This window comes from Bombus affinis, chromosome 11, assembly GCF_024516045.1.
Source record: "Bombus affinis isolate iyBomAffi1 chromosome 11, iyBomAffi1.2, whole genome shotgun sequence".
NCBI lineage: Eukaryota > Metazoa > Arthropoda > Insecta > Hymenoptera > Apidae > Bombus > Bombus affinis.
Window position 1 is genome coordinate 1680946 of NC_066354.1, and position 21533 is coordinate 1702478.

A 21533-nucleotide genomic window follows, 5' to 3' on the forward strand; every position below is an offset into this window, starting at 1 on the left:
CGAAATCTCGTATTAATTATTCTAAGTCACGTAAGATTTCCCAATTTCACTGAAATCAGGAACAATTTAAAAGTTACTGTGGTCACTTCGTTTAGAACCCGACGTGTGAATCGTCACGAATTCTTAAGTTCTGATATAGATTCCTGATCTGTTTTAGATTCCTAGGATTGAATATAGACTGCTATACATGTATTAGAACTTGATATAGGTAACTCTCAATTCTACGGAATTTAGTAAAATATACTACGGATCCATTGGAATGCTGTGGATGGCATGTTGTGGATCGGTTGGAACGTAAATAGATTCAATTCGATGGGTAGACAATTTGGAATCAGTAAGATGAAGTGCAGAGTTCTGTAGTAGTATTTTCCGAGTTTTAGTATTGTATTTGCAATGAAACGTTACTGAACACATCTATCGGAATTTATGTAAATCTATTTGATAATTTAACCTCAGGATCTCAAATCCCAGAGTTTGTCTGGACTTTGATATCTATCTTGGATTCAATTCTGACTTTATGATGCATCTACCTAGTGCATAGAATTTAGTTGGAATTTGAGTTTTAGATCTATATTTCTTAAAACCCATTGAACCATTCGACAATAATATTTGTTGTGATAATTTAGCTTTTAATTTTCTGTTACATTTGATATATTAATCTATTAAACGAATCATCAATCAGACGCTTAACTCAAAATTTTAGAACCTCTCACGTACAAGATTAAAATTTAATAAAAATAAATCATCGGTTGAATGCTAGATAGAAACGAAATAAACAAGGGAATTTTATAAAACATAGTCGGTTACAAAAAGGTTAAGTAACGTCTTTATTTATCTTCTGCAGTTAACGGGACACTAATTTGGAAGTAATTTCAAATGTATAAAAAACAATAAAAGCTTTGGAACAATTAGAAAAATTTTGGAACGTAACAAGTAAAATATAATAAACATCGGATTTCATGGATTACAGAACACTTGATATTTTCAATATCATTGCTATCAAATATCACGTGACTTATGGGCCATGCTATAAATATATACGTTTATTTTTAATGCCTTATGTTTACTTTAACGATTGTATAAAATATCCGTCATAGATACGAACTCAAATTACCCTGATCTATATTTTCCTGCCTTCCAGCAGCAATACTAATGTTTTCCACCGAAAATTCTATACCTGCACGTTATAATGAATTTAGCCAATGTTTGGGTAATGGTTTCGCTCGAAACAAGCCTGCTTAATGAACGTATTCCCAGTCAAACCAATACGGCTATATACACGTGGTAACGGTAAAACGTAATTATCGGATTTCTGTTATCGTATCTAAATTTCTGTTTGTTCATCGCCACGCGATCACCTGCATCTGTGCATCCACGGACACGTAAAACTAAATATTTAACGATGTCAACGGAATAACGATGGCAGCGCTAAATAGTTACACGATCTCCATCAGTGAAAAATATCGTTAAAAGAGAAGATTTTGCTTTGTAGAACGAGCGATTTATTTCTTAGTAAAAAGTCCCGACTTTTTATCTACATGTGTTTGATATAGTTCGATCGATAGGATACCACACACGGTCTCTTAATTAATTCCTAATTACTATGTAGATACTTCGTGTCCGGTAATTAAACTATCTTCCTGAAAGAAGTGCTTTTCCTTGTCAAGTTACAACCGCAATTTCTTTTTGAGCATTTAACTTCGAAAATTCTGATCTTCATTTTTGGTTTGTAGCAAGAGTGACTTATTTAAAAAAATTGTCAATTTTGAGATATCTGAAGGAATTCGAAGAAGAACGTAACAATTCGAATGCTGTTGTAATTTCTCGAAGAATAGATAGAAATAAGTAAGAATAAATAAAATATGGATACTTATGCCAATTCATACATTCATAATCTAAATGGAAATTTGTTCCATCTACTAAGTATATACTAGATAGTATTCTGATCAGTATCATCCATTGTATTTCAAATATATTAACCACGAATAAACGCTGTGCGATTTATAGATAGCAGAAAAAAATTTCCATCGTTAAATGGATGGCTTCAAACCGATTTCCTGATAAATGTATTTTTTCCAATGCTGTCACTCTTCGATCAGAACGACTATATTATATTGGAATGTTGCGTTTCAAGTTTCATATAAAAATGAATCGATTAACATTTATATCGTAGGATCCCAGTAAAAATCCCTGACGACACCATATGTCATTCATCATAGTTCACAATACGCGTTCTATTTCTGCGATATTTTTGTTTCCCGTAATACAGACATACGTCGGTGTTTCGTGTTTCGTCGCTTTCGTCCGACAATGAATATATTCGCAGAATATTGAGGTCGAAGATTGGATTAGGCAATTTGTTCGTGACAGGCTAGCAGTTATTTTTGCGCCACGTAAATCATTTCGATGAAAAAAAGCTTTCTCATTGTACGCATACACACACGCGAATAGAGACTTATTTTCTTTTGTCGACGAGCAATCGAGATAAAATCGACATCGGCGAATAAATCTTAGTCCTTTGAGGCCAAGAAAAACCCTCCAGTTATCAAGTATACTTTTAGCGCGACAATTAACTATTCAATTTTTACTGTCGAAAATATCGGAACTGTTGTGAAAGAATAAAGTCGCTCACGAGAGAATTTGAGCATTCACCTTAGAAAATTTCCATATTCGTATTGTGTGGATTGTATGAAACATTTTGATGTTCCATTAGTTCCGTAATAAGACGCCATTATAATAATTATAATAATTATTATATTGATAGATTTTCGAGTCGAGTTTAGTTGTAGTGCCAATGAAATTTCTGAATATTTCGTATAACGCGCATGATATATACATAAAATGTTTCTATGTACAAGTGTACAGGGTATTCACGAGCCACTGTACGTTAAATAATAGGGAACTTCGTCTATTGAGTTAGTCGGGTTATAAATAGACATCAACTGATAAATGAAACTGATGTTTGAATGTTACACAATCTCACGAGTTTGCCCTAATTACACGTACTGGAAAGAATCAAAGCAAATCTAACGGCACTCCGATCTTTGCAAGCAGTGTGAATGCTATTTCGATTTTCCTTGTTCCGGGCACATAAATACTCACGAAAAACCGTGTCAAACATCGTTTAATCAGCAACGGTCTGTACGTCACGGTGCTTATTTACTAGTCTAACAAGCGTATTGCGTATAATCGTAATATTTCGTTTCGAAAAATATTTCGCGTACGCGTGTTTCAAACTCGTTGAAAGCTAAATTAATATCCGTGGAAAATATGGAACGTTGGATAATCACAAAAAAGAAAAGGATATGTCGTTTCATCCTTAAACGTAAAAAAATCATCGCAAAAATTTTTACGAACGTCATTTTAATGAGATTTTAAAACGTAAAGTAAGAATTTATTCACCTCGTTTCTATTAGTGAATCCTATCTCTTTGAATCTCCATTGAGCCCGCGATGAAACATCAGCGGATCGTTCAATTTGCTCGTCACTATTCCAATTTTAAATCTTTCAACTATTTCAACACTTATCCTTTTCCATCTCCTTCGTATAATTTCCGATTATACAATTATAAGGTTATGAAATCGAACTTTTCTAAGGAATCGAATTAAACCGGCGTCCTTTTCCCACTGATCTACGTCCTTTTCTATTTATCCAGGACCCATTTCTTTTTCCTCGAATGTCGCTTGTTTTCTATAGGAACAAAAACGAATGGCGGCGCAACAGGGACGGGGAGAGGGTCGACGAAGAGATGAAAAGAAAGGGAAGCCAAGAAGAAAGGTGCACCCCTATTCCAACGACTGCTTACTGCCCCATTACGTAATCGACGTGCTTTCCTTCGTTCCTGCCTTTTTCGCTTCGGGAACAGAGATTATGAAATTTTTTCCTTAACAAATCTCCCGTAACATAGTACAGTGGATCATCAAAGTATCTCGACACTCTTTGAAATTTTCTATGCGTAAGATTTTAAAATGTAGTACCGTAACGAGACACGACTTTCGTGATTATATTGAGAAATTTTGGAACGCATCTGAAAATTTATATAGAAGTTATAAGATATTTATTGAAAGCGTACACTTAGCAAAGCTCACCAAGGTGTTTGAACAGTCAATTATTCGCTATGGTATTAATAAGCCATAATATTTAGTGAAATTACTTTTAGCATTAATTATATGTTTAGGACTACTATTCATGATGTATACTAATTTTTCACAATAAGTGTCTTGTCATTTCTATGTACACTTTCGGATTAATTTCAAATTTTATTATTATAATTACGACAGTCATGTCTCGTGACAATGCTGACGAAATTCGAAAAAGTTTCGTAGAATGCATATAATACATTCGTAAGAACTTTTTGTGATAAGTGTTTGAACAATCTCCAAGATCCATTATAAGAACAGCAATGGCAAATCCGAGAATGACGCTCGATTTTTCCTTCCGTCGCCTCTCCCCTTTTCTTCTCTCCCTTTCCCCTATGTTCTCTCCTTTGAAACGACGAGATGTTACGGCAGACCCGATTTCCGAGAATTGTACGCGTTGCAAATAACCGGGTGTAAATAGCACAAGAGCAAGTCTATTAATTAGAGGGAGAGACATAGAGAGACAAGTAGCGAGGAACTCGTTTATTGCTTTCGATCGGGCGGCTCTCTTTAATAATTTCGAACGTCTGCACAAGTTCGAATTATTATTAGTCTGCCGATTATTTAATTGCAATTTATGTGTTTCGTGTTTTGTTTCTAGATTTTGTAATTTCAAATCTCCATTTGAATCGAAATCTCCATTTCGATGGTTAAAAATCAACAGAAACGCGAATTCCTTAGTAACCTGATTTTTGAAATGATTAAATTTCATCTTCGATTTATTTTGTCGTAATTAACGAGATTTCTACCTTTCGGTATTGTGTTCGGGTGAATTGGCCGATTCTGTAAGTGAAATTTTAGAAGGGTAGATAAGCTTAAATTATTTGGAAATGTTCTACAATATTATTTTTATAAATTTATTATGCTATTTATTTCGAGATATACTGTAAGATTTTTATGCATCTATAGGTAATTTAATAGGTAGGTATAAAAATGATTAAAAGGATCACATAATTTATAAAAGTATAACAAATTTCTCAAATATACCTATATTTAGTACGTAAAATAATTTTCTACTTTTTTTTAATTTTTCTAATTGTATTCATTAAAATATGAATTTGCATAATATCCGCACTCTAGATGTGCTCTTTTAATTAAACTGCAAGAATTATTTTGTATAGTTAATATATATACACTATATTTATTTCCATAAATTATTTTATATTAATTTTTATATTAATCTATTTTCAAATATATGAAATTTTAGAACCGCAATAAGAAGAAACAATTAGTCCCATTATTGCTAGATAATGCTATTATTGCATTATTGCAATATTGCTAGACTAGCAACTGTATTATTGTTAGATGAATAAATTTTTCGATTAATGAAGGAAAGTGTCATTTATTACTTCACTGCATAGCATAATTAAATTATATGTTCTCTTTTATGAGTCGACTGCGATTCTTCTAGCTGTTATCTTGCATTGAAGCAGTAAAGTAGGAAGGGGCGGAATAATGAGTCATTTTAATTAAAACAGTACGTCTGAGTTAAGTGGACAGAGCTTGTCTTTTCTAAAGTATCGAGGAACTTCACGTCGCTTTCGAATATATTCGCTCAATAATTTAATTGAGGTATGAAAAAATTACATTATTCTTCGTTGAACCTCTTCAATTGAATTGCTTCGTCAGTCATACGTTACAAAACGTTACAATCTAGTACAACTACAGAAATAAAATTTTGTTTCTGACATTCAACAAGGCATTTGTACTAAATATCACCAAGGTAAATCCTATTATTTATATATATATGGTTATGCATATATGTATATGTCGGAGATGTAGGGACATCGGGCCTTTCTTTAGGAAGTTCCCCAATACTTGGGCTGGAGGTGACATAACTGGTCGCCGAACGTAGCCACGGTCACGGGATGAACGAAATGTCTTACATAGGAGGTACCGATGTTGAGGACACGCTGTATAAACAATCGAGTCTCGATCAGGAGTAATGCTGGTTTACGCGGGACTGCCTAGCTACGGCGCTTGGGAATTTGTTGATATTCCCGATCGATATGTATTTGACATGTGTGACTGATCTGTCTTTTATTTGCAATCTCCTTGGAGAGTTTTCTGTGATTGACTTGGAGGAGGTCTGAAAGTAACCCAGCGTCTGAGTTGTCGTGTCTGCGTGCTATAAAATGTATTCCATTGTACAAAGAGTTTACCCGTTGACCGTGGATTCGTTATTGAGCCCAGGAACATTGTCAATAGCTTTTGTTATACTTATTAATTATTTCACACCTAAAATTTATAACGAAACCCGACATATATATATACTCTTAAAAAATGAAATAATCGTTTATTGAAATTAATTTCCATCATGTTTATTAGACCATAATACTTTCCACATCTTTTATATTTTCTTGTTATTTTATTACAAGCTATCTTTCCGTCCGCGCAGTATTTGAATATATGTTTCTTACCTTCTGTCTGAACAGACTTTGGCTGTTGACTTTCGAAAAACGCTGAAGTACATGTTTGTTTATTTTTAATGACGTGTTTATATGTTGAATTGTACATGCCCAACATTAATAATTTGTAATAATATGTGTATCCTTTAAAAAAATGGGTATCTTTTATCTCTATTTTATTTATGTTTAAGCTGTGCGTTGATGAGTGTATCAGTTACTTTCGCATTATATTAGGTCATCCCATAAGTTTGTGCCGTTTTTCGAGCGGTTATATATGTTAAGATTGTTTACATACCTTTCAGTTTCATGAAAAAATGTAATCCCCCTCTCGTTGTACAATTTCTCCCCATTTTTCTGGAAGGGCCATTATTCCGTCTCGATAAAAGTTCTCTTGTTTTTCTTTAAAATAATTTTCTAAGCTATTTTTGAGAATGTCAATGTTTTCAAATTTTTTACCTACTAAAAAGTGTTGTAATGCTCTGAACAGGTGGTAATCAGATGGGGCAATGTCTGGGGAATATGGGGGATGTGGTAAAATTTCCCAATTAAATTCAGACAATTTTTTTGTAACGCTTTTCGCTATGACATGCGGTCTAGTATTGTCGTGATGGAAGATAACGTTGTTCTTATTCACTAAACCTGGTCGTTTTTCAGCTAGTGCTTCCCTTAATTTTTCTAACTCAGTGCAATATTTGTCTGAATTAATGGTATCACCACTAGATAAAAGTTCAAAATAGAGTGCCCTTAGACACACCCCATATAGTTTTCCTCGACAGCGTCACCGTGACGGAGAATCACTCTCCTGTACGATCTCAACAACGATTCAACTAACTCTCAGATACGTAGTGATTGCTCTGTGCATTAACCCCGAGTACAATTTAGACACTCACAAAGGATAGAGTTCGGCATCCCGTTGACCGCAGATTCGTTATTGAGCCTAGGATCATTGTCATTAGCTTCTCGAGTATCTAATTATCGCGATTACTTGTCAAATTCTATCATAATCATATTAGGTCGATTTATAAACATACGGCGATAAGGCACCAATGCACTTGAGCTGGGAATTTCTATTTAGAAGACGAGGAACGCTTCGGGCGTCCTCCTCAGACAGACAAAGATAAAATTCGGGATCTTGTTGAAAAATCACGAAGTTTGACAGTTCAAGAGATGTCAAATGTTCTGAAAATACCTAAGACAACTATTCATAGGTGTATAAACGACCAGGTTTAGTGAATAGGAACAACGTTATCTTCCATCACGACAACGTTAGACCGCATGTCGTAGCGAAAAGCGTTACAAAAAAATTGTCTGAATTTAATTGGGAAATTTTATCACATCCCCCATATTCTCCAGACATTGCCCCATCTGATTACCACCATGTTCAGAGCATTACAACACTTTTTAGTAGGTAAAAAATTTGAAAATATTGACATTCTCAAAAATAGCTTAGAAAATTATTTTAAAGAAAAACAAGAGAACTTTTATCGAGACGGAATAATGACCCTACCAGAAAAATGGGAAGAAATTGTACAACGAGAGGGGGATTACATTTTTTCATGAAACTGAAAGGTATGTAAACAATCTTAACATATATAACCGCTCGAAAAACGGCACGAACTTATGGGATGACCTAATATTTGCGCTAATAAATACCTCCTCTATTGCATAATGATAACGTCTAATGCCAATGGGGATTCGTTTCACGCCCTTAACCCTAACTCTAATCTTAACGTCAACCCGACATATATATATACAGATCTATTATTCCTTTACACTATACGTGACTTAACAAGTAAGATATCAAATAATGTAAAATGTATCCCAATAAATATAACAAGGAGGTGTTCTAACACCTAAATAGTTAAAATGTTAAATAACGCTTATCTCGCGATCAAGAATCTCCATTCAGAATACATCTCTCGTTGTAACAAACTCCAATCGTCATCCTTTTCAGTCGCCGACGTTCCAGTATCAGGGAGAATAAGAAAAGGAATGAAGAAAAAAAAAGGAGGAATCTACGCGAGAGAAACGAAGATCGTTACGGTCCATTAACGCCTGTAAGAAGTTCAATGATCCATCGCAAATGGGACTCTGGTTGGCATTTTCAGCGTAAATATCACGTCAGAGGGAATCCAGCCTGTGATAAATTATTCGGAATAGGAGACAAAGTAAGGATGGCGCATAGGTCTGTCCATTTCGACGATATTTTAATTATCGATTAATCGCTTTGAACGGCCATTTTTTGCGTCGATCTCGTCGCGTTACGTGACTTTTCGCGATCCGAATTGCCGGACCGAATTTATAATTAGCAACGCACTCCCTTGGGCACGTATGGTTTCATTTACGGATCGGCCTGAATGTAGTCCAGATGAGCTGTTATGCTCCATCGCTACGCCAACACAGATTCTGTCCGGATAAACAACGAGCGACGTGATCATTTCTGTCGAAGTATCGTGACATGAATTCGCGGCCATTATCGTGGGATTTCTGTGATTCCACAAAATTCTGGGACTTTGTGATTGATCCTCGTTTGGAAAGTTAAGATGAAAGTCATAAAAATCGAGGGGCTGAATCGTTGATGGATTCATTCGGATTGTTAGAATTTTTTATAGTTTCATGTATTTTTATGAATACCGATGATACTTTATGACGATTCACATAAAAATTTGGTCTGTAAAAGTTGAATGCTCGCATTGTGAAGGGAAGGCACCATGTTTATATTATCTACTATGTAAACAGGTAGCCTCTAGTGTTGGAATACGCAAAGGATTTTTGCGTATTTAATTTTGATTAAAATTTTGATTTATTTATCATAGATGTGTAAGACAATATTCTGCATCGCATTACATTATATTGTATCATTGTAATACTCACTGATAATAAATATCGTCTATTATACGTATAAGTAAGTTATATAAGTTTTTGCAATTCAGCAATGTCTTTCAGCGTATCGATTATGTGGGATTAGTATCAAAGTAAAAGATTTTGAGTGGATTATTAGGATCATAATACGTCTTCAATTCCTCTTGTGTGCTTTGAAAGAGTAGGCTATTGTGTGGAAATGATACGAGATATATGCTCTTAATTTTCTTTAAGGTTCTTTTTTAAATATTCGGTTTCTTTACATAAACTATCTCTGGTAACGCCATGCAACATTTTCACGTCGGTAAGGCAAGTACATTTCACCTAAAGCTGTCACTCGCACGTTTCTAGTATATCTTCTGTTTTTATACGAGTATATATTTTAGAACCGGTCTAATATATTTTAATATTGTATTATAATCTGGTTTATCTTACTTTTTCTTCAGTCTTGACATAGTAGAAATTTTTTTCTTTTGTTCGTATTTTGTATTTTAGAAACTTACCTTTTTTAGTTGCCCAGCATTTTTTTTTTTTATTGTTACCATAGTTTCTTTTTTTGATAGTTTTATGTTGTTTCTTACTATTAAACTCTACTGCTTTTCTTCATTACTTCTTTCATTGTTGGAATTCCTTTTTCACTGTATTTGCGACGTTTTATCATTGCTGGAATTTTCTCTTTGACGTTTCCTTGCCTTTTAATTTCTGAAATTTCTTTTTTTGGTACTCCCATGTTATTCACTACTGCCCTTTTTGCACAATTCTTTAGAAAATCGAAGACTTCTCATTCTAGAATCCCCATAATACCCCTATAGTAGAAGCATTGTCTTCCAAATATCGAAATTCTTCAACATCTCAATTTTTAACTATGTTATTGTAGCGTACATGAAGATTATTGAAAAAATTTCCAGAATAATTTGGTAAGCGTCAAAAACAATTTTTAAGAAAATCTATATCCAAGAATATATAAAATATTGAAGGTATAATACAAAATAAAGCAATCTTTTACTTAAGCTCAGTTTTTCAACGTTATTTATAAAAATGTGACATTGTGCAAATATTATGTAATTCTTTATTAATTTTAATCTTCAAATTTTCATCGAGGGCTTGAATGCTTGAAAACTATAATAAAAGAAAAAATATTTCTTATTCGACGAAGGATGACGTGAATAGGATCGATAATATCTGAAAGAGATGTTTGTGCTCCATTCCCTGGTTCAATATTTTGGAAAAGGGTGAAAGTAAATGGATTCCGCGTGATCCGAATCCTTGAGTAATCGTGATCGATTGGCTGCTCGCAGCAATGTTAACAACGAATGGCAATTCATGCACGTTGCAAGAATTCAATTCCCTTATGTCCCTTCATGTTTTAATTGCATCATCTGATAGCTTCTGCTATGAAATTAGTCAAATTAGTGAAAAAATTTGATTCCGCTTGAGAAGACGACTTGGAGATAAACCATCGAAAGAAAATCACTCAAGGAACTTTTTTCTCGACGTCTCTAGCATCTCTTGTTTCCTTTGAAATCTTTTAAATTCATCTGTATAATCCAGTATATGAAGACTTTGTGCCGATTTTAGATTTTTAATTTTACCGTATTTAAGAAAATAAGTTCATTGTTCACTCGAATTGCTAGTCCATTTCTTGGCCAGAATAACTTATATTTTGAGAGTAGCGTGGATACACTGTGAAGCTTCTTGGTAAATTGTGTCAACTACTCCCTTCGATCCAGATAGATTCGTTTATATCAGTCACCTCTTACCAATTTTTTCACCTTCATTTTGTCTGTCCTGAGCTAAAAAAACTGTCTACCCTTGAATAACCATGAAAACCTGTCTAAAACACAGGCGCCGATGAAATATGGATCATTCAGCCTGTGTGCGACACTTCCCAAGAGTATCGAGCATCTCGAAATATATTTCTATTTGGATCCAAGATGAAGCGTGAAGGGCGCAATCTAGGAATGAAATATCGTATAGACTTCTTCTGGAAGATTTCATCGAACTTTTCTGTTTCGTGTAACTTTTACCCTATTCCATGAGATTTTATACTTTAATAATTACATTACTCTGTAATAATTTTCTAACAAAATGATCTTATCGTAACTTACAACAGAATTTTCATATGAGTTTCATTTGTGCCACTCCTCCGCTCATGTATTTTATCCTTCTCTCGTATATTTTAATAATTGGCTATCAGTTTCAGGATATTTTGGTAAATTAGGACAGTATTTGTAGGTTTATTTGAACGAATTGCATTATGATAATAATTTGTCAATGAGGTTTCTATTAAACGATCTGGACCCTTTGATGCATCGTGTATACGCGCACAACTTTCTTCGGTAATAGTTTATTTTATTTCTAGCCACACAGTATGTGACGCTGTGATTTAATTGAACAGGGAAAACAAATTTAGTTTCACAGTAAATATTTGTATTGTAGTTTGAAGTCTGTATTTTTATCAGAATAATGTCATGCGGAGATGTTGCTGCAACGTTTATTTAAACTTCATCATTTATTCAGGGGTGAAGATACTCTAAACGGTTATTTTTAGCGATGATATTTTTTTTCGCCTATGTTAGATGTAGAACACATATTTTCTTCAAGTATAAGGGTTTCAATCGCGCAATCCTTAGCTGCAAAAATAACCAAGACGTAAATAAACTGCACTAATTATAATGTTTACCTCCCATTATATGTCTAATGACTACAAAGAAAAAAGGAAACATATTTCTCCGTGGTGTAAATCGATCTTTTCTTGTTTCACCTTGTTAATCTAAACTTTTTACTATATGATCTTGTTCCTTTCATGTTTCTTTTATTCGTATATATTCGTATACTAATAATTTCTCGATGAATTAACCTAAATAGTGTCTCAATATTGACATGATTTCTTCGCGTTTTATTTTAATAAAGCCAAGAAAATGGAGCAGTGTTTTAAAATGAATGACGACATGCCGCGATCGAAAATCTACCGAAAAGCTTCTATGATAATATGGCGACGTTTAAGAATCAAAAATGGCCAGTGGGGTTCATAGGATGGTAACTTAAACCGCGAATATCGGTCTAAGCTTCATGCACACCAGAAATAGAATCTGGGTCTACAATAGAGGCAATAGCCTCTTTCAGAATTGAGCGTGGACTGTCAACCCTATCGTGGCTTCGATATTTTCTTTCTGCTTTCTTCCATTCAGATCGTCTGGTTTCCCAGGGCGTTGTAATCGAAAGATAAAAAGAGAAACAGTGTTCGAAATTAAACCCTGCTCGTGAAATATATTTAGATTTCGCCTTTCGTTTGAATAAATATCCATAGCGATCAAGCAAGTGATAAAAAGTTTAATAAATGCGCGATCGTCAGGCGCAGACGGCGTTACTTGAAAGTTTTACGCAAAAGTTTTCAATTTATCGAGAAAAGGAAGGGATTTTCAATGCATAATTATCAGCGATTATCCAAGGTTATCGAGTATGAAACGATTGTGAGTAATGAGTATGTAATTAGCCATGGATAGGGCAGGGTGGAATTTAAAGGGTGCAAGTTATTGCACTCAATATCACTAAGTTGTGTAAAATGATTTTCTGATAGCAAACAAAATTCAGTTTTAGTACACGTTGTTCTACTTCAAGAAAACGATTATAGACAGACTTCATTAAATATCCTATTCAAAAAAGTAAAATTACTTTATTCAGTGTTGTTTGAATTCGAGTAATCTGACATTAAGTGGATAGCTAATAGAAAGTAGAAATTATTTTATTTGGTCGTTCCTTTCATATCAAGAAATCTCAAGTTCACTTGAGAGAAAGGATATTTTAAGACAAGTAAAGACTTTACATTGATACAATTTCAAGCTGCTTTAGATAATTTTGAATTCACATAACTTTAACTAGCTTTAACCTAACGCATAATATCTACTCATTAGATCAACAAAATTAACATATTGGGATTACTTTCTACAACAAACGAATGATATTTTCTTTCTCATCCACTAAACAAACACTTGGAACTCGGCCCATTTTCCAGAACAACGAGCGCGGGAGGAAAGAAAATTAATTTTTTATTCGCGTATAAAGAAATCCTCGCACACTCGTTAGGAACGGCTCGATTTTCGAGGCAAAATATTGTCCCCACGGCAATCCCTTGAACAAAGTTCAAAGCGTACTGCCGCTGCAAATTAGTGAACACGGAAGTTTCGTGGCTTTGTATATTCACTCGGTGGTGGCAGTGTTCTTGTTTTCCTCGAGAGACGTTGAAAAGCGTCTACCGCGTGACTCGTTCGCAGGACGAAAACGCGATTTCATTCCCGGCCAGTCCTAATTAACGCTGCTTTTCGAACGCCACTCTAAAGTCCACAGTGTTAATTAAATCCTGCGCGTCGATTGTATTTGTCTCGCGGTTTATTCACTCGTTCGACATGTAACGGCTTGAAGAAAATGAATTTATCGCAAGATCACCCCTTGCTGCGTCGACCCACAACTATAAGGTTGTCTCGAAGCCCGTTCTCGTAATTGCTAAGATAATAAACGGAACGAATTATGGGCGACGTGGCTCAGGGAGCACAACGCCTTTGCTTTTCACCCATTCGTTTTCGAATATCTTTAGTTTAACGAGGGTTCAACAGCCAGACAGGTTGACGCCGAAGATTAAACACACCTTTAATCGCGATCAGATATACGATTCTTTCCCTCTTTGAAATCCTCTGACGCGTAACGAATGATAATCATTTCGAATGAAAAAAAAAATTATTCCAGCATGAAAAATTGTTTCTTTCCTGATTCTCTTTATGCAGCTAATAAATTTGAAATACGTATTATAACAGTTGTAGCGCGTCTCTCTCTGATTATTTTATTTTGTCAGACATTTCTTTGAAAATATTGTTTCATCTATCATAAAGAGACTAATGTTTTTACGCTCTTCGACGAATTTCTCTTCTTTTATATTAATGTTTAATATATTGTAATTATAATTAGATAGAATGGAGAAACGATGAGAACGTGTTATGAGTTATACATTTCGCTTGTCGTACAGAAAGTGATATTTTATGGGAGCCTCCGTGACGGCTACAATTTATGAGACCGATGTACGATCGTAATGAATCGACTCGTATTTTCTGGATACGTTTCGTATTTCACGCAAAATGAGGGGAATAAAGAATTCTGGTATCAGACTAGGAATATCTTGATCTGATTTTCTCATTGAAACCTGAGACTTTTTATCTATCCTTATTACTTAGCAATAAGTCGCATGATCAATTCATAATTTTTAGAATGGAATAGAAATTTTATTAGCTTACAATGGCGTATTTTCTTGAATTAGGTATTTGTTATCTTTCTTATTGATATCTCTCGCTTAGAAAATTATCACATTACAACGGACACGTAGTACCTGAAATAATAGTTAACTTTAACAATTATGATACAATAATAGAACAATAGAACATAAGAACAAACCATCGTAATTTTTAATACTTTTTATATTAAAATTTACCTATCGAAAAATCCTTATAGTATAGAGATATATATCCCTATATATGTCCCCAATAAAATATATCTCTAATAAAAATTTACTGAAATATTGACACATATAAAAATAACATAAATCAAATATAACCTTCTTTCACAATCTATTAATAGTTCAAAAATGAAACATTAAAAATCCGGATTTCCTTTGATTTGCATCTTCTTTGCTTATTTGTATTTTTCACTGTACAGGTAAATTTCCTCGACCGCGCGCCGTTGAATAACCAGTAGGTTGACGACCGGGGTTAAATTCCGTTTAGTTTACAATCGGGAATACGACGCTTCCCGCGTGGTTGCGTTCTCATAACCTTCATTAAATGCGAGGATATATTCGTGACAGATCGTGTTACTGCAGTAAGCTCACGACGAGGGTTAGGCGTCTCCTCTTGCCTACGTCGTTTATGCCATACCACTCCTTCATCCCTCGAGTAACTAGTTAAAAAGTGTAAAAAAAGTTTGTTTTTCTCCGTCACTGCCGAAGTCAGTCGTCAAGGAAAAAAAAGATCGGCGAACTCTTCGATCGCGTTTCATTATGAAATTATTGTAGACAATGTTCTCGCTGCTTAAAGATTAAAGTAGAAAATGATGGGAAAACTGTAAGCTTATTGAATTTATAGGCAACGTCGAAGCGAGGGAGCATCTGGTATTTTAACTATGCTTTTAATATTCGATGTTAATTTATGTAATATCGTAATTACTTAGCTCTAAGTATTTTCTTTTTATATACGTAATCGGGCATTCTGCGAATAGTTGCTCTTTGACATTTTGGATTAATACGTTTTGTATATTATTTTACTACTTATAGCACTTTTGTATATCGTACTAGATATTTTACATACTTTATTATGAATACGAGGCATTTTTTCAATAATCAAATATTTATTGATTTACTATTTTTTAAAATAATCGAGTGTTTTGCAAATAATTTTTTTTGGGGATTTTTAAGAATTTTTAGAGCAATCGTGATATAGTTTGTTCAGAAAATTAAAATATTATTGCTCGTGTAACTCCAAATACTATTTTGTAAGATTTCTAGGGAATCTATTAATGTGTATAAAAGTGACATCCAGATAGTTGACGAAGATTTATTTCTTAATCATTAGTTTCTTTTCGCAGCTAGCGAATTGTATGTCTTGTATATCTTTAAAACAGACATTGTCATGGAACAAGTACCTATATTTTTCTAACTGTAGATGATCGAGTTTGAAGATTAAAAGTGTTCTCCAAAGTGTCGGCTCTCATGACTTGCGAGCTATTATAGGCAGAAAAAGAACTTTACAGACAGAACTTTTTTGCCCAATATTCTCTCCAAGGATTTAGAGAGAACAAATTGATATTACGATAATATTTCGTAATATATATCCTTTAAACATTTCTCTTTATATTAATAGTAATTTAAGAAACAAGCAATATTTGTATTCATAAATTAATTTGCGAAATAAATAATACGTATTTTGTGTGAGTTATAAAAACGAAATATTCTTATTTATATTCCTGTCGATGTGCTTAGGTTTACGGGCGTTTCTTATATACCTACCTCTACGAGCACCCGTCAAATTGACGGATAAACGAAAATACGCATTTTCTGTAAAAAACCGATTTATTCAAATTAAGTCTGAATTGGAAAATATTAGGCTTCACGTTTAAATAAATTATTAATAAGTAAAAAGTCTTTTTTTTTAAATTATCATGGAAATGATAACAATAATATTAACAATAATATAAGTATAGGGTAATAATGTTTATTAAGCACATTTTTTACAAATATACTGAATTTTGTTTGTGCATTTTCCGCATACGATCTTTTTGCAATATATACAATAATTATTACTTCTATTTTTTTCGCAATAACCTACTTGACAACTTTTTCGCACTTCTGACGTTGAAGATGACAGAAATGAAGCGTCTGATCTTTGGCAAAATATGTATTCCTTTCTGGATATTTTCAATCCGGTGCACTCTATACATAATATCCATGCGTTTATCGCTGCCAAATCTAAATTATTGAAAAAAACTTGAAGGGGCCATCGGAAACTCCCTGCTTTCATACTATATTTGCGTAGTATTTGGTCAACGACGTCCACACCAAACTTTGTTTTATTACAAAAAGCAATGATTTCTGGGACACGTTTATAATTGTCTTCTACTTGTATACCTGTATGTTTGATGCTTAGAAGGAGGACTTTTACGTTAGGTTTACTTTTATACGCAGTAAGCGTGCAGTTTTCTGATTTATATAAATTTGAGGAAAACAAAGTTATCTTGTCCTTTTCCCCCTTGAGCATCGAGTTTCATCTTTCCCTATATAAGGGAAACCATTCAAAATATATTTTGTTTGGACGTCAACTGCTAACCAAAACTTAATACCAAATTTATGAGGCTTATTCGGTATATGTTGCGTAAACCTGCATCGAGCTTTCGTTGAAAATAATTGTTCGTCTATTGAGATATTTTCACATGGCTTGTAACAAATCTGGCTATTACTTATAAATCTGTTTTATATTTCGGATATCAGCGCAAATTTATCTGTTTGTAATCTTTCGGAGGCTTTCAATGATCTCACTTCATATGCGCCCCGGACATATGGAATTCCTAGAAAACTACGTAACTCAGCAACTGTTATTGTCCCGTCTTTTTTCAAAACTCGATGCGCCTCGGTTTCAGTGCAATCTTTTATGCGTTCCATTATATGTCTGTCAATTATCAATCCGAAAGCACTAGTTACACAACCCGACATAATATTTCTCTTAGCATAGCCAGTAGGCTCTGCGATATCCTTGAATATCATACGAACGGGCGTCCTACCCCTAGATCCGCCTGTTTTCACTTTTATCCACTGTGTCCCATCAATTGCAATTTCAACTTCACCTATTACATTTTGGGATGTGCTTGAAATGCTCGTCCTTTCATCCTCGGAATTAAAACTAGAAAGAATACGCATCCTTTTTTTTATTACGACACACTTTCAAGAAGTGTTCCTCTTCACTATCCGAAGATCCTTCTATTTCTCCACTTTCAATGTATTCAAAACTTTCACTGTCAGCTTCGCTGTGGCCTAATTCATACTGATCTTCTTCGGAGGTATCCTCAGAACAATCTTCGTTCATGTTGACAATTTTGTTCAATATCTTATTATATCTCCTGGATTTACTCATGATTGCTAGAAAATGGGTATTGGTCAAAATAAGAAAATACTGTGCCCAAATTCAATTATCCTATTGTAAATACTTACAATAAGTGGAGATAATAATGGGAAATGTCTACAATAACTGAAACTTTTGCACAATGTCTTTGAAAAACGGATTGTTTATGAAATCATCAACCCGTCAATTTGACGGGTTTCGTAGAGATAGGTATACTACATACAGATATAAAAAATTAGAAAGCCTAGGAAAAAATAATTTTGTGAAAAAATTATTTAAATGAAATGATTAATTTACGATCCAAAATGGTTAAAATTGATGCTATGGTTTTTGGGATATTTCATTTCGAAGTTTGAAATCCGTCAAATTGACGGGTGCCGTAAATATAGTGTTAAGAACATTGGTCCGCTATCTTTATAAGTTTCCACTTTAACGAGATGAAACCAGCACGAAGAATTACGAAGAAAATTGAAAAGAAGCACGAAAAATGAAAGGATTCACGTTGAAAGATCCATGATCGTCGATTGAACGATAAAATTAGAATTCCCTTCGTGTCTTGCTTCTTCTGGTCCCGCTTACCTCAACCGTTGAAAAGATCACTTTGGCAGCTTTTTTCTCGAGCCGTTCGAGCATTCGCGTTTCCGCGAGCCTTCTTATACCTTGGGAGAGGGGCTGTTTACTCGGCCGCGAAGCCTAGCAGACAAAGCTATCGATTACTGGTCGACTACGTGTCGTTAAATATGACACACCGGGTTTGGCTCGAGCTTGATAAGCTGACAACTCCTTGTCAAAGGCGGTGACGGAGCGCGATGAGGGCTCCCTTTGAGTCTAGGATGCAGATACATGTATCTTTGTCCTGTGTATATCGGAGGAAAATACGGTGTTTAAGGTAGGTGCACATTGCACATGTGCAACGTCTTCATTGGGGTTCAGCGATTCTTTTGTGTTCATTATGTTCTGTTCTGTTCACTGTAATATCAAATTTTAGGTCACAATGCGGAATTTCAAATTACAATTGTATACCTTCTAGATATAAATTTTGTTTTTTGGTTTCTTGAATTGGATGATTTTTGTATTTGTAATGTTAGGATGCCCTTAGACGATCAATAATATTGTCAATATAATATCGTCAACAATATTCTCACCGAAAATGCGGTTTGTTAATAAATATTGGCAATCTTCTATTGACAATACATATTGATCCTTTTAGTTCAGAACATTCAAATATTGGCAAATATCATTATATATATATCACTTTTATATTTGTTATATATATATTCATGTATAACTTAAAGATTGATAGTCTGAGCGCACTCTTAGAATTCTAATCTTGAAGTTTTATATTATTATCATATATCGGATTTGAAATTTATATTTAACAGTAGTTAATATTTTACGTTTAATATTTAATACTTTCGAATTTTGCTATCTCGAGCTCTGTATTCATTATTTATAAGTCATTCGTTATTTAGTATTTATTTTCGAAATGTGTTTCTCTGAGTTCGATGAAGTATTCCTGTATCTTCACGGAGTGATCTGTGGAGTTTATTGTGTTATTCCATCAAGTAATACAGTAATTAAAGATGGGCAATTTTATCGTGATTTTAATCTAGTTTGCTAATTTTCTATCTAGTTTGCTGGTATGCTAGTTTTCTATTTAGTTTGCTGGTTTGCTATTTAGAATTAACATTATAATATGACGGGACTTTACATACCGAAGTAAAAGTAATATTTACAAATGCAAATTAATCAACGGATTATTGATCAATGTGCGAAATTCAAGATCACGTAAAATGATTCTCTCTTTTGTCACACGTTGCTATTATATAAATACGGGTTGCAATAATGTGGAGCGTATTGCACAATCTAAAATAATAAATAAATTTGCATTTAAAAGCTAATTTAATTCCAATTTCCTTTTTCAAATTTATGTTCATTCCAAATGAAATAAATCAAGCAGAAGCTTACCTAGTTAATCCTCTGACAGTGTAATAAAATGAAGAAAAATTAAGAAAGAAATCTATCAAACAATCATATTTCTATCGCTATGATTTCTCATAATTATGACATCAGTTAGGATTTTTCTGGAAAATGAATATTAGTAATTGCCTCAGTTTCTTTTCTATTACACTGTGAGAGAACTAAAACTATTATATTTTTCATATTTCTTATATTATCATTTATTCATTTGTCTCCATTTCCTTTGCCAAGATAAATTGGCAATTTTATAAAGAATAAAGTCTTTCCCACTTTACAAACTCATTAATTAATAAATAAACATAAGATTAGTGATTTCAAAAGCTAACTTATATAATCACAAAGATGTATAATCCACGTCTCAAAGATTAAACAAAAAACACAATCAGTAGAAATGTCAACCTATCGAAAGTTCCCTCAACTCCGCCTCAATCAAACGCAGATTGCAATATAAGGATTGGTTAAAAATTGTGGTTTCTGAGAATCACCGCGACGAACTTTGGCTCGCGTATTATGTACACGTGCAGCTGTGACCTGATTTATAAACTTTTTATGATCACATTTGTTTCATGCACGGAAACAGATTTTCGTTTCTTTCCATACTTTTATTCCATTTGCTGTTACGCTTGTTGTCCAAGCGCGTAGCAGAAACATGTGCTAGATATTTTCAGCAGTGTTGAAACCAGCCTGAAACAAGCTTTGGGCCGTCTCGATATCACTAATATTCTCGTAATATAACCGAACATAACTTTCAGATCGGAAGTTCGACAAAGTTAACGGTAGAACGATCTACCGTGAACTTCACATCGTTTCACCCGAGTTATCCGACTGTCTCAGGTTTCCGTCAACCAACTTCCGTTGAGTTCTCACAAACTGTCCTTTATTCTACCTTGTACTGGTTGTTCTTTGGATGATTTTGCCACAATGATATATTCTTCTCTTGGTTAGTCGCTTTGCAATTGCTGGATTTGTGTCTAACTGAGGAAGTCACATGTGTTTTTGTGTGTGTCACATGTGCCGTTCTTGCATAAAGTGTAAGAAGAGAAATGTGTCAGAAATAGATGCATATTTTTACAACTGAATCGTTGAGAAGCCATAATTCATTCCATAAATTAAAATGGAGATTTTAATTACAAACATCGTTCTTCGTAATTCTTTTTAGAATTGATGATTACTTGTTGCTATTTTTTGTATAAGAAATTTATGAAAAGAAGATTTCTTCTTTGAGATATTGAATATTAATTATGTCTCCGGATAACACAAAATTAATAATTCTATGAAGAATGAAACTGATCAATTTGGGCTTTGGCAGGATTTATAATTGTAATTTAGTTTCTGAATATAATGTCAATCTTTTTAGTCACCAATAAAATGTATAATATAATATATAAAACTTTATTTTTCGTAAATCTTCCAATTTCACAATTTAGGTACATGATTAATAAAATTCATAATTTAGATAGATGTTCAATTAACAAAGGGCAAATGACTTG

General features: G+C 33.7%; 2 protein-coding genes across 7 annotated transcripts in view; both read right to left on the reverse strand.

Annotated features, from left to right (window-relative positions):
- LOC126922039 (uncharacterized) overlaps positions 1–21533 on the reverse strand; it is a 129902-nt gene that overhangs the window by 84048 nt on the left and 24321 nt on the right. The window lies entirely within an intron of this gene.
- LOC126922203 (uncharacterized) lies at positions 17401–18075 on the reverse strand. Its single transcript, XM_050734569.1, has 3 exons — positions 17877–18075; positions 17484–17788; positions 17401–17412 (listed from the first exon to the last, which is right to left on the reverse strand). Exons 1-3 carry the CDS (start codon positions 18073–18075, stop codon positions 17401–17403), a joined length of 516 nt encoding a protein of 171 aa, XP_050590526.1.